Source organism: Indicator indicator, chromosome 26 (assembly GCF_027791375.1).
Source record: "Indicator indicator isolate 239-I01 chromosome 26, UM_Iind_1.1, whole genome shotgun sequence".
Classification (NCBI taxonomy): domain Eukaryota; kingdom Metazoa; phylum Chordata; class Aves; order Piciformes; family Indicatoridae; genus Indicator; species Indicator indicator.
Genome location: NC_072035.1, coordinates 10,750,334 through 10,764,864, shown reverse-complemented (window position 1 = coordinate 10,764,864; position 14,531 = coordinate 10,750,334). Strand labels below are relative to the sequence as shown.

At 51.5% G+C, this 14,531-nt stretch overlaps 1 protein-coding gene across 1 annotated transcript; it reads right to left on the bottom strand.

The window, feature by feature from the left end:
* Positions 1-829: 829 nt before the first annotated feature.
* TCHP (trichoplein keratin filament binding) lies at positions 830-10,984 on the bottom strand. The gene is given in 12 exon segments (XM_054392564.1): positions 830-889; positions 4,976-5,098; positions 5,274-5,459; positions 5,685-5,766; positions 6,605-6,777; positions 7,132-7,198; positions 7,527-7,639; positions 8,277-8,450; positions 9,584-9,691; positions 10,017-10,040; positions 10,373-10,634; positions 10,809-10,984. Coding segments are annotated over 12 exon segments (1,548 nt in total).
* Positions 10,985-14,531: the final 3,547 nt, after the last annotated feature.

The window sequence follows — 14,531 nt, the reverse complement described above, 5'->3', positions numbered from 1 at the left end:
CGATCTTTTTTCCCATGCTCTGTGTACCCCAGAAGACCATTGGCCTGCTTGGCCATGAGAGCATACTGCTGGCTCAGGGGGAACATGTTGCCCACTGGCACTCCCAGGTCATTCTCCCAGAGCTGCTTTCCATGAGGTCACCCCCTCACCTGTCCAGGTGCAGGGGATTATTCCTCCCATGGGACAGGACCTTCCACTTGCCCTTGTTGATCTTCATGGGGTTCCTCTCCCCCTACTCTCCAGCCTGACCAAGTTCTCACAGTGGAAATGGGCACCAAAGGCTCCAGGACCTTAACTGTCACCAGCAGCAGGAAGATTGAGTGCAAGCTGAATATTATCTGTTCCCATATCAACTGTTGTGCAATATGTTTTTAGTCTGCTAAAACAATAGTAGTTGTGGGCAGCTGAGCTTCTTCCATGTAACTCTCCAAGGTCTTTGTCACTTTATCTGTTTTTTGGAAGGATTTTGAAACTCCATAGTTATTTCTTTTAGTTGTCACTATGCCATTAATATATATGTTTGATGTTACTTTAGGGCATTAGTGGTTAAACTAATAACCTTTTTGTTTCTGGTTTAAGAATTCATTGTTGAGTTTCCCTAGAGAATTTTTTTTTTCCTGCCATCTTCCAGGCACCATCTTGTTTGCAGCAGTGTTGCTCAAGATGCAGTTTCACTAAAGGAACAAAGAAACCTAGGAAGTTAGGAACGTGCCAGTGTGACAGCAGCTGTGTCTGCCATAGCACATCACCTCCGTACCTCAGCATATCCAAATGTGAACAGACTTCTTCTCTCCAGTGAGTTTCATGCAGATCTTTCTAAATTGTACCATTACCCAAGGAGTAAGCCAGGCAGTGCTGCCTGGCAGGTGGATGGGTCACGGATGTCGCTCTGCGTGTCAGAGGTTTTCGTTCATAACGGTTCAGAAAATGTCCCACAGTCCAGAATTTCAAAACTGAGAATCGTGTCCCTCAGCACCACATCTCTGGGGCTTTGAAACACCTCCAGGGGTGGGGATTCAACCACCTCCCTGGGCAGCCTCTTGTAGTGTTTCAGAACCCTTTCAGTGAAGAATTTTCTTCTAGCATCCAATCTAAACCTCCCCTGGTGTGACTTGAGGCCATTTCCTCTTGTCCTATCCCTTGTTCTTTGGGAGAAGAGATCAATCCCCACCTGTCTCCAGCCTCCTTTCAGGGAGTTGTAGAGGGCCAGAAGGTCTCCTCTCAGCCTCCTGTTCTTTAGGCTCAACAACCCCAGTTGCCTCAGCTGCTCCTCAGAAGTTCTCCAGACCTTTCACCAGCTTTGTTGCCCTTCTCTGAACATGCTCCAAGCCCCTCAATGTCCTTCTTGGAGTGAGGGCCCCAAAACTGAACCCAGTGTTTGCAATGTGGCCTCACCCATGGCCAGTACAAGGGGATAATCCCTGCCCTGGTCCCTGTTGCTGATCCAGGCCAGGATGCTGGTGGTTTCCTTGACCACCTGAGCACCCACTGGCTCACCTCCAGCTGGCTGTCAATGATTAGGTGAACAAATGAAGCAAAGTTCAGTGTTTGGTTCCTTTTCAAGTCACAGAGTTTGTATCTCTATATAAACACAAAGTGCCATAACAGGGTTGGATTCTAGCTGTCATTAGCTCCCTTTTTAAAGCAATGCAAGGTTTGAGGGACTGAAGGAATGGAGAAAGTAGATGACAACCCAGAAAATTAATGTTCTTCGTTGTGGGGAGGTTTCATTTCCTTTCTGCACTTCTAAATTCCAGAGCTGTCTCTAAACTCAGGGGAATGCAGAAAGGCAGGGATCAGAGCTGCAAGAAAGCATTATGAAACCTACTTCAGAGTGATGCTAATGGCAATAAAATGTTGATGATCCTCTAGGAACTGCTCCTAAGCTTGGCCCCACTGAAAGGCAGGGGGTGGCTTTGTTAAATCTCTCAGGACACCACTGAATGCTTCTCTTTTACATATCAAACCTGATTGCCAGAGCAGGGCAAGGCTGAGCTATGTGAAGAGTTATCAGTGGCTGGAACTTGTCTGTGTTCCAAAGCAAATGGACACTCTGATAACTGCAGGCCTTGTCCCAGCTACACCAGCTCTAAAAACAACCTACTCACAATCACAGAATGGTAGGGGTTGGAAGGCACCACTCCAAGCCCCCTGCCAAGGGTTGTCTAGAGAGGTCACACAGGAACATATCCAGGTGGGTTTGGAATGTCTCCAGGGATGGGGACTCCACCACTTCTCTGGGCAGCCTGCTCCAGGGTTCCAGCACCCTGAAGTTTAAGACATTCCTCCTCATCTTTAGATGGAACTTCCTGTGTTCCAGTGTGTGCCCATTACCTCTTGTCCTGTCACTGGGCACCACGGAAAAAAGCCTGATGCCATCCTCCTGACACCCACACTTGAATTATTGATCAGCTTTGATGAGATCCCCCTCAGGCTGCTCTTCTCCAGATTCAAAAGCCCCAATTCCCTCAGTCTCTCCTCCTCACAGAGATGTTCCATTCCCCTCAGCATCTTCGTAGCCCTTGGCTGTTCCCTCTCCAGCAAGTCTCTGTTCTTCTTTTCTGGGGAGCCCAGAACTGGACCCAGTACTCCAGCTGTGGCCTCACCAGGGCAAGGAGGGAGAGGAGAACCTCCCTGGACCTGGTGGCCACACTCTTCTTGATGCACCCCAGGATGCCATTGGCCTTCTTGGCCACAGGGGCACATTGCTGGCTCATGGTCATCCCACTGTCCACCGAGACTTCCATGTCTTTTTTTCCCCCCAACCTGTGCTGATAGGTTCCTGTTGGAAGGGCCAGCTTTAAAACCACAGCCAATCCGTGATGGATTCCCTGTCCTGTCATTCAAACAGCATTTCTCATTCCTTGCCCTGGCACCAGACCTTTGGTTTGGGTTAGTTATGGTCACACTGTGTCATCACTCCAGAACCAGAGTGATTGGAATGCCAGATAAATGATTTTCTGACCTCAGTCAAACCCAAGTGGTCCGAGCTGATCCTGAGGAGTGACATCAACTCTTTCACAAGCAGGCAGCATGGTTCACTACCACCCATGGCACGAGAGAGTAGGACTTAAGTGAGCCCTCAGATCACATAGCACTGCAGGCCAGAAGGTTTAGAATACCTGAAATAAAGAATTTTTTATTCTGTTATGATCAGATCTCTCTTTCCCTTGTAAACAAAGTTGCTTTTTCTTTACAAAGTGCTGCATAGGAAAGTAAAAATGGGGTTTTCTTCTGCCTTTTTCCCCCCAACTTGTATTTATCAATGTCATTCTGTCTGTACAATATTTTGACTTAATCTTTTGTTTACAGTATTACTATAAAATGCTGAAAGTCTTTTTGTTTGTGACATTATTTGAGGTTGGTTGCTGGTTCTGTAAAGATCTTGGGAGAGGTTTGTTGGGGCAGCACCAGATTTCTGACAAACAGCCTTAAAACCTTCTCTGTGACAGCTACTCAGGCATAGTGACAGGATCAGAAGGTGCCACACCAGCTGAAGTGCCAGCACTGATTTTAAGCTGCTTTTGATGATAAGAGCAAGGAATTAGTAATCAACTAAAACTGCCCTCCTGATCCAGCAGTTTGCTTGTGTGAAGAATCAAACGTTTGTTCAGGTTGTAGTTATTTATAAAACAAGTGAAAAACAACATTTTCTGAAGTTTGAAGCACCTTCTGAAGAAGAAGAGGACAGGTTAAGAGTTGCTGCTGCACCACACATTGTCTGATTTGCAATATACATCAAGAATTCATTCCTGGAAGACAGCTGGGCATGTCATGATCCTCAGAGGTGGGACAAAGTTCACAGTTCCTGTTCCCCAGGAGACAGAGATTTGTTCATGGAGGACTTGCTGTACATAGCACATACTAAAATTCATCATCCCAACTCCTGACCATGGACTTCAACCCTCCAGGGATGCTCACATCTCTACCTTCCTGAAGTCCAGCCCTCATGTTCAGCTGGGCCACAGCTAAATATGGTCAGAAATCTGCGTGGTGTAGTCTTGATGTCATTGGAGGCTCTTCCCAAGCTGCAATTATTTCAGGAATTCTGTGACTCTTCAAAGTTTTCATTCTAATTCCTGCAACTTTAGTGCTCGTTCCTCAGGTGCAAAGGGCAGGAATCCTCAGGTCCAGGCTGCTTTTGGGTACCTGTGGAGCTAAAGGGGTCAAAACAAAGACTGCCATTACTTCCTGGGCTCTAGATCTTCAGCACACAACAGAATATCCTCCAGGAAAAAGCAGTGGGAACCCTGAGGAGTTGATAGTTGAGGGCAGTGTCACCTCCTCCTAGCTTTCTCTGACTTCAGTAGCTGCTACTAAGTGACAGAGGTGACTTTGCAGGTGCCACATAGGGTTAGTATGCAAAACAGGATCTGCTGGGCATGTGGTTTCACAGAACCACAGAATGGTAGGGGGTGGAAGGACCTCTAGAGATCATCCAGTCCAAGTCCCCTGCCAAGGCAGGGGCACCTAGAGAAGGTCAAACAGGAACCCATCCAGGCAGGTTTGGAGACTCCACCACCTCTCTGGGCAGCCTGCTCCAGGGTTCCCTCACCCTTAAATTCAAGAAGTTCCTCCTCATTTTTAGATGGAACTTCTTATATTTGTGCCTGTTACCCCTTGTCCTGTCACTGGCCACCACTGAAAAAAGCCTGGTGCCACCCTCTTGACACCCACCCTTGAAGTATTGATTGATGAGATCCCCCCCTCAGGCTGCTCTTCTCCAGACTAAACAGCTCCAATTCCCTCAGCCTTTCCTCATCACAGAGATGTTCCACTTTAGATGGTTTAGGTCAAGCTACTCAAACTCAGCTTTGTTTTTAGAGCCAGGCAGAGCAGGAGAAGATCAAATTCAGCTTCATTTGCAGGAAGGAACAGGCAGAATCCTGCCTGTGTGACACTGTCACCCTCGCTGCTGGGCTCCTGTTTCAGGGTGACCTGTGACCCCTGGTACCTACCCTGCTGTGGTACCCACCCTGCTGTGGTACCCAGGCTTGTGCCGTGCCAGCTCCCTGTCCTGCTGCCAGGCTGAGCTCTCCTCCTCTGCCTCCTTCTGGCGCTGCTGCTCCTCCTGCTCTTGCCGGCGACGCTCTGCCACCTGGGCAGAGAGAGGATGTGGGTTACAGTGAGATCAGGCACAGAGAAGCTGGGCTGGGCACAGTGGGATGGGCACAGTGGGATGGGCACAGTGGGATGGGCACAGAGAAGATGGGCTGCTACAGCAAGATCTGGCATGGCCTGGGTACCTTCCACAGCTGGCCAGTGAGGTGTACCTGTGCCTCCAGCTCCTGCCTGCGGGCTGCCTTCAGCTCCTCCTCCTTCTCCTTCTCCCTCCTTGCCAGCTCTTTTGCCTCCTCCAGCTCCTGAATCAGCTGCTCTCGATACCTTATGGACTCCTCCTGGGCTTGCCTGTTCAATGCCATCTTCTCCTGGATCTGGCGCTGCCTGCCTGCCAGCACCTTTGTGAAGGGAGAGGATGAAGGGAGAAGATGAGTCAAGGAAGGGGCCAGCCTTAAAACTGGAGAAATCTCACTCCAGGTGGTTAAAAAGGTCTCAGAAAAGTGTATCAGCCAAGCAGAAAACCTCTGCCATGGGCCCTGAAGGCTGTAACCCTCTGGAAGGTCACAGCTGGAACAATGGTTTCATCAGACCAAGCAAGATACCTCATCCAAAAAGGTCATCACCTCACTCATCAGGCGATCTCTGGCCTTCTTCTCCCTTTCCCATTCCTCTTCCCTCTTCTCCCACATTTTTTTAGCTTCTTCTCTAAAGGAGAGAAGGAAAAATTATCTCTAAGGTTACTACTCAGAGTTAAAACCCACTGCGTGCTCCACGGGCACACACACGAGCTGCCCTGAGCTGCAGGGGAGCACTTGGGTTTCTCCTCATGTTTGTCCCCAGGCAGCCCATGTGCCCACCCCACCTGTGCCTGTTCAGACCATCACTCTTATCCCCCTGCTCCTGAACAGCAGGAGGGAAACACTGGCCTGTACCAGGACTTCTTGGATGCATGGATCTCTCCCAGGCACAGAAAACCCTCAGGAGGAATCCTGCCTCAACACAGAGGTGGTACCCACGCTTTCTAAGCAGTCCCTCCCCAGCTTTCTTGTATGTCCCTTTCAAATATTGAAATATAGCTCTAAGGTCACCCCAGAGCATTCTCTTCTTCAGGCTGAACAACCCCAATTTTACCATCGTGTCCCCACAAGAGAGACAGAAGAGCTTTGGCTCTGTCTGTGCTGGTCCCCTGCCCCCCAGCACAGCACTGGGCACACAGGAAGAAGGGACAAAGCTCACTTCTGCAGCACTTCTAGAACTGCAAGGCCAAGCTTAGAATCATGGCATTGTTTCAGTTGGAAGAGACCTTCAAGATCATCAAGTCCAACCTTCAACCTAAGACCACCATGAACATTAAGCCATGTCCCCAAGTGCCATGGCCACACGTTTCTTGACCATCTCCAGGGATGGTGACTCCACCACCTCCCAGGGCAGCCTGTACCAATCCCTGCCCACTCTTTCTAATGTCCACATTCAAAGACTACTTAGCAGACACCAATGAAACTCTGCCAACCAAGCAGGGACAGTGAGAAGTGAGCAGACTCACCTGAAAATAGTCTGCAGCTCTGCCTCCCTCTGCTTTTCTAACTGGAGCTGCTCCTCGATGACTCTTTTCATCCAGGCCACGTCGGCGACCGCTCGCTCCCGCTGCGCGCAACGGCGGCGCTGCTCCTCATCCTCCTTCTCCAGGAGGGCTGATAGGATCTGCCTGTCCATCTCCTTGAGGAAAAGCACAAGGTTAACAACCATCCAAGAGGCTTCCAGCCTGTGGAAAGGGCTGCTCTCTACAAATCATTGGTGACAGCATCAAGGCTCTGCTCAGCAAGGTCACAGAATCACATCGTTGGTTGTAAGAGATCTTCCAGATCAATTAGTCCAACCTTCAACCCAATACTTAACCATGTTCCTAAGCACCACCTTCTCTGTCACCTCTTTGCTCAAGCCCTGTTCACAAGCTGAAGAGGCTTCCTTAATTATCTGTAGCACCAGAGGCAGGTGCAGAAATGAAACACAAAAAGTGGTTTTCAGCACACAATATCTAGGAAGAATAAATTGAGGGGGACTGTCTCTTACCAGCTCCTCTAGGATCTGCTGGGCTCGTCTCTTCAGCTGGGCATCACACTGATGCTTCAAAAACAGACTGAAGGAGGGGAAAAAAAAAAAAAAAAAGATAAAATATTCAAATTGACTCTAAAGCCCAATTATTAAAGTGTAATTATACACCAGGTGCATCCATGACAAGATGACCTGCAGGCAACAGAGCAGCTGATGCTGCTAACAGGAACAAGAAGAGTAACAGCACCAGTGGGTTTAGTCCTTGGCTGTTCTGGGCACTTCCATCAAAAAAAATCCAAGTATCTACAACCCCCCCACTGCTGAGATCTGAAATATCTCCTCAAGTCCCATCACAGAGACAGAAACAGGTTCTGTCCAAGCCCTGCTGAAATGTGCTACACTCAACCTCATACCCAAGCTCCTTCTTCTTCCGGTGCTCTTCCATTAGTCTCCTTTCTTCTTCCAAATTCTCCAGCTCCCACTGCTGCTTTAATAAATTCTCTTGTTCTTTTTTCAACTTTGTGGCCTAAAAGGAAAAAAAGAACAACAGCAACCAAGAAAGAGTATGTCAGAGAGCCAGGACATTCCAGAGAGAGACTTTGTCCCCTGCTCTGCACCAGAGAGCCAGGACATCCCAAAGAGAGACTCTGTCCTCTGCTCTACGCATTCCAGAGAGCCAGAACATCCCAGAGAGAGCCTTTGTCCCCTGCTTCACACCAGAGAGCCAGAACATTCCAGAGAGAATCTTTGTACCCTGCTCTACACCAGAGTCAGAACATCCCAGAGAGAATCTTTTTAGTGGAGCTTTTACCCCATTCTGCTCTTCTGCAAGCAGTCAAAAACCCTCAACACAGGAAATATTCATTCATGGTTCAGTGGCTTACAGCTCAAGAAACACTGTGAGGAGCTCCATCTGAAAAAGCCTCTGATTTGAACCTGTCACACTAGAAATCTTCTTCTCACCTGCTGCAGCTCATATTTCAAGAGCAAACAAAAGCTATTGGAGTGCAATTGTTATAGTGGTGGTGGTGTGGGGAGAGGAACAGAAATGATGTCACAACTCTGTTCCAGATTCAATCCAGTGGAAACCTGAAAAGCACACCTCCAAGCATTTCCACATCAAACAATGAATTTCCTGCTCAAATGAGGAGAAACTAAATTACCTCTGCCTCCTGTAATTTCAGTTCTTCTACTTGCTGAAGCAACATCTCTGCTTGCTTCTTCTCTTCCAGCCGACGCTTCTCTTCCTCTTGTCTCATTCTTTCCAGAGCTTCCCTTCGTGCAACTTCATGCTCATTCTCGTAACGTTTTTTCTCTTCAAGTTCAGCTGCTTCTTGCTTCTCAAAACAAAACATGGCACTTAAGGAACATGGCACTGTTAGGAACAGCCTCCACCTCAGGAAATCCACAAATCAAACTCCTGCAAGCTGACACACGTTGGGAAAATACGAAGCAAAATGTGCTGGGATGGAAGAGGAGGACAGAGCTCAACTCTCTGCTGAGCACTGCCTGGAAATGGTTCTGAGTCTACATGACCCTCACAGGTCATCTCACAAATACACCCCACTTTTCCTATTAGTGTTTTAGTGAGATCTGAACTCTATTTCATGGAATCATAGTATTGTTTGGGTTGGAAAAGACCTCTAAGATAATCGAGTCCAACCATATTTAAAGGCCTTTATTGTTCTTTCACATCCAAATCACTCTGTTCCCATATCTAGCATTCAAATTCTGAGCTCTCACTCAATTCTGAGGCTGGTGCTGGCCCTGCACTGCAGTTTGCTGTCAGACAAGAACCCAGTGCCACGTTGAACCCTGCAATGGACCTGAAAATCTATCACAGAATCGTTAGGATTGGAAGGGACCTCAAGGATTATACAGTTCCAACCCCCCTGCCATGGACAGGGACACCTCATGCTAGATCAGGTTGCCCAGAGCCACATCCAGCCTGGTCTTAACTTCCAGGGATGAGGCTTCTACCACCTCCCTGCAACCTGTTCCAGGGTCTCACCACCCTTACAGTGAAGAACTTCTTCCTAACATCTAATCTAAATCTCCCCTCCTCTAGCTTGGATCCCTTCCCCCTAGTTCTATCACTACCTGACACCCTAAAAAGTCCCTTACCAGCTTTCTTGTAGGCCCTCTTCAGATATTGGAAGGCCTCAATATCTGAAGTGGAGATGGACAGTCTGTACTTGTTGGACAGGAGCAGTCATCCTTCCTGCTACAGCTCTCATCATTCTGTGGACACCATTGCCACAGGAACCAGCACAGTGACCTCAGTCATGACTTAGTTCAAGACTGGTGTAAAAAAACAAAGAGCCATCTCCTGTTCCTTCCTCACCCCGGCAGTGTCCATACATCCTGGCTGCCAGGCAGGTCAGAAGGGACCTGGTGTCACACCTCCACCTGCTCACATTTCAGGATCCAAGCTCTAGTGAGCAGCAACACCAGGGCTGGCCCAGCATACCTTGTTTTTTTCCATGAACTGATCTCCCCATGCCTCCATCACATGCTTCCTGGGCAGCTCCAACTCCACCTGTAGACACAACAGATGCCAGCAGTGCCAGCAGTTCTCCTGTCCCCCATGATCTACTGAGCACCAAGATCTGAAGTGCCACCAGATCTGCCTCTGCAAGTTCAGTGCCACATGGCCCCATGTAACTGCAAAGTTGCTCTGAGCCAGAACTGGTTTCTGGCTGGGTTTGAGAAACGCCAGCTTTGAGGGGCCTCCTTCCAAGGTTAAACCATTTGACTTCTTTGCCTGTTGCTTCTCAGAACTTGGGATAGTTGCTGTGACTCAACATGAATGACAACAAGAGACAAACAATTGCTCTGGAGATGAAAACTGGTTTAATAAATGCCAGGCAGGAGGGACTAAAAAGAAAGTCCTGTCACCTCACAGAGCTGAGCAGCTGCTCAGCAACCTGGAAACGAGTTGGGTTATGTCAGAACACAGAGGAATTTGAGATACCACAGAACCATTTAAATTGGGAAAGATCTTTAAAATCACCCAGTCCAGCTGTTAAGCCAGCACTGCCAGGACACCGCTAAGCCATGCCCCCTCAGCATCACATCTACACGGCTTTGAAACTCCTCCAGGGACGGGGACTCCACCATTGCCCTGGTCCTGCTGGCCACACCATTGCTGATCCAAGCCAGGTCGCTAGTGGCCTCCTTGGCCACCTGGGCACACACTGGCTCCTCTCCAGCCTCTGCCGACCAGCACCCCCAGGTCTTTTCCCACCGCTCCTCTCACCTTCCTCCTTCGCTCCTCCCGGCCAGCTCGCAGCTCCTCACTCTGCTGCCGCATCCCGACGGCTTCAGCCCCGCGGCCGCGCCGCAGCTCCGCCGCCAACGCCTCCCGCTCCTCATCGAGCAGCCTCCGCAGCCGCTCCCGCCGCTGCTCCAGCCGCGCCGCCGCCTCCTCCGCCTCCCGCCGCACCGCCGCCGGGCTACAGGTACACCCACCGCGTCAGGCGGAGAAGCCTGCCGGTCTCCCGGTGCCCGGCCGGCCACTCCTTCCCGGTCCATCTGGGCCTCCTCTCCCGGTCCCGGCCCGGTTTGGCCTCCTCACCCAGGGCCCCGGCCGGGCCTCTCCGCTTGCTCTCCCGGGGACCCCCGAGCCCGGCCCGACGTCCTCTCCCTGTCCCTCTGAGCCCGGTCCGGTCTCCCGTCCCTTCCCCGGGCCCAGCTGGTACCTGGGCGGGCGAACCCGGGGTTCGCTCCACCTTGCCTGCCTGGAGCAGCAAACAGCGGCTCTGGCGAAGGAGAGGCTGGCCCGCTCCCACTGCTGCCGGGTGCGCTCCTCCCGCTCCCGCCGCCGTTCAGCGGCCCAGCGCTCCGGGGCCCGCCTCCACCGCAGCGCCATAGCTCCGCTACCAGCGGCCGTCGCCATGGCAACGCGGTCGGCCGGTACGGGCGCCGCCGAGGGACATTCCTCTCACAGCTTCGCGCTTCAGAGTGGTCCTTGCCTGCTGGTCCATTCTTGCCTCCGGGACCCCCGGGCCGGCCGACGGATGGAGAGGGCAGAGGGGCTGGTGCCAGCGTCGTGCAGGGTCAAAGCTTCTGATGTGGGAAGGATGTAGTTAAAACCAGTTAGGCTGAATTAGCATCCAATGAACTGGTCTGAAACTGGGACAAGCAGGCTGGAAGGAAGCTCTGAGTAAAGGACTGAATGAGCTGGAAGGTTAAAATAACCAGAATCACAGCACAGGACTTCAGAGCAGGACCTAAAGATGGTCAAATTCTGTCACCTTTTATGCTAATGCCTCATCCTGGACCCTTGACCTAGCCAAGAGACAGACTGGAACAGCATCAACATGCCCAGGCGTCCACTCCTTAAGCAGTGGGGATTTTAACCTTGTCCCCCAGCCTTTAGCTCTTGCTGAGCACTGAGCAGATCCCCTCAGGCTGCTTTTCTCCAGGATCAACAGCGCCAGGTCTCTCAGCCTTTCCTCCACATGGAGATGTTCCACGCCCCTCAGCATCTTCAGAGCCTCTGCTGGACTCTCTCCAGTAGTTCCCTGTCTCTCTTGATCTGAGGAGCCCTGAACTGGGGCAGGAGCTGTCACCAGGGCAGAGGGGCAGGAGAACCTTCCTCGACCTGCTGGCCCCCCAGAAGACCATTGGCCTTCTTGGCCATGAGGGCACATTGCTGGCTTGTGGGGAACTTGTCCACCATCAATCCCAGATGCTTCTCCACAGAGCTGCTTTCCATCAGGTCACTGCCTCCCATGGGGCAGGACCCTACGTTGCTCATGTTGAATCTCATGGGGTTCCTCTGCCCAACTCTTCAGCTCTCACTGAATGCCAGCACATCCTGACAGGGTGCCAGCCACTCCTCCTAGTGTGTTTAATACAAAATCCCCCACCTCTGGGGGGATTCTAACATAGGTGTCTCACCACCTTCATATAACGAATTAGGTCATGGCTGGAGCACAAAGGTTTGTGAGATGTAAAATCACCTCACCCATCATAAAGCATTTCTTTGTTGTGTGTGCTGTATTTAAAGTGCTTCCATTGAGCTCACCAGGCTGGATTTGGGGTTTTTCATCCAGCACCCAAACTGAAGCTAATATCTGGCCCCTGTGTGTCACTTGGCTTTGCACACCAGGAAAAAGGACCTCTTTTTTAAAGGACCTCTTTTTTTTTTTTTTTTTTTTTTTTGACTGCACTGCCAGCAACTCGAGTGCTTATTGTGCTGTAAATATTTCAGGTAGGGTAAAGGTTTCTATTTCTGCAGCCTTGGCAGTGCTACCAGCCTGGCACCGCCTGCAGACAGTCAGAATGTGTCAAACATTGACCATGGGTTGACCTGTGGTGTGCTGGGCACTCAGGGATGGGGCTGGAGACACAGGGGCAGAGTCTGATCACTCAGAGATGGTGTCCAAGCTCTCAGGAACAGGGCCTGAGCAAACAGGGACAGGGTTGGGCACCCAGGGATGAGGTACAAGCACTAAGAGACAGGGTCCAAGCATGCGGGGGACAGGGCTGGGCACCCAAAGGCAGGGTTGAGCACCCAGGAAATGGGGTGTGGGCACCTGGGGATAGGGTCTGGGCATGTAGAGATTGTGTCCAAGTACCCAAGGCCAGAGTAGGGCATCCAGGCATAGAAGTGACACAGGGGCCAGGCACCACAGCACAGGGCACCAGCTCAGTGGAGGGTGGAGGCAGCAGTCAATGACCCCACACATGTGCCACCTCTGAGGACACGTGGCTGCTAGCTGCAGCACAGAGCTTTGAGCCAGAGATCAGTATCAGCCCATGACCTGTTTTTCCAGAACAGCTGGTAAAAAACACGGGATTTGGGACCCTGTCAGCACTAAATCCATTCCCCACGTGCTGCTGGATGTGGCTGAGCCTCCTGTGCCCTCCTGCCACTCTCCATGTTCCTGTTTCCTGCCCCAGTGCCAGAGGTGAGCTGGCTGTGCCTGATCAGAGCTCAGTGTTGCTTTTTCCATCCCCAGAAGTGTTTAAATTTAATCCCTTCCCCGTGCTCAGGTTGCTTTTCTCAGTGTCACCAGGGGTTTGCCAACCCAACCATCTGCTCCCCATGAAAAATTGATCTCCCCTCAATAATTCACCTCCAGCAGCCAGGAAGGAAGGAAGGGAACACCTATTGCAGGGCAAAGCTGGTGTCAAACACTTTGGTCAGGCCCAAAGATTGGTGGGAAATGGAGTTAAATCTAGGTGGTGGCCAGTCACTAGTGGTGTTCCCCAGGGCTCATTTCTCTTTAATATCTTTATTAATGATCTGGATGAGGGAACTGAGTGCACCCTCAGTAAGTTTGCAGACAGTGCTAAATCAGGGAGCAGTGTTGATCTGCTGGAGGGTAGGAAGGGTCTGCAGAGGAATCTGGCCAGGCTGGATCTGTGGGCCAAGGTCAATGGGATGAAGTTTAAGAAAGTCAAGTCCTGCACTTGGGTCACAACAACTCCATGAAGGCTCCAGGCTTGGGGCAGAGTGGCTGGAAACTGCCTAGCAGAAAAGGACCTGGGGGTGCTGGCTGAAGATATGACAGCAGTATGCTCAGGTGGCCAAGAAGGCCACCAGCATCCTGGCCTGGATCTGGGAGATCTGCTGGGACTAGCAGGAGCAGGGAAGTGATCATGCCACTGTACTGGGCACTGGTGGGGACACACCTTGACTACTGGGTTCAGTTTTGGGCCTCTCTCTCCAAGAAGGACATGGAGGGGCTGAAATTGGTCCAGCAAAGGTCAATGAAGCTGGTGAAGGGTCTGTAGAACAGGTCTGGTGAGGAGTGCCTGAGGGATCTGGGACTGTTTAGTCTGGAGAAAAAGAGGCTGAGGGGAGACCTTCTGGCACTCTATAACTCTCTGAAAGGAGGTTGGAGTGAGGTGGGGTTTGGTCTCTTCGCCCTGGTCTCAGGTGATAGAAGGAGGTGAAACGGCCTGAAATTGTGCCAGGGGGAGGGTTAGGTTGGAGATGAGGAAAAATTTCTTTGCTGCAAGAGTGGTGAGGGATTGGAAGAGGGTGCCCAGGGAGGAGGTGGAGTTCAAGAAACGTGTGGCCATGGCACTGTGGGACATGGTTTGATGGCCACGGCGGTGTTGGGCTGGTGGTTGCACTCGCGGATCCCAGCGGCTTTCCCAACCCAACGCATTCCACGACCCCATCGCTCCATAACCCCACCCCGTCCCAGCATGACCCCGCCCCCAGCGCCGAGCTAGTCCCGCCCCTCATTGTGATTGGGCAAGCGGGGCGCTGCCATTGGTTGGAAGCGGCGTGGGCGGGGTGCTGCCGTGTCGGCCGGCGGGGCCGCTCCCGCTGTGCTTCCCGGTGCGGCTCCCGGTGCGCTTCCCGGGGCCCGAGCGGAGCGGGGCCGGGCAGGGCCGGGCTGAGCCAGGCCAGGCCAGGCCAGGCCAGGCCGGGTCGGGTCGGATCATAGAGGGTC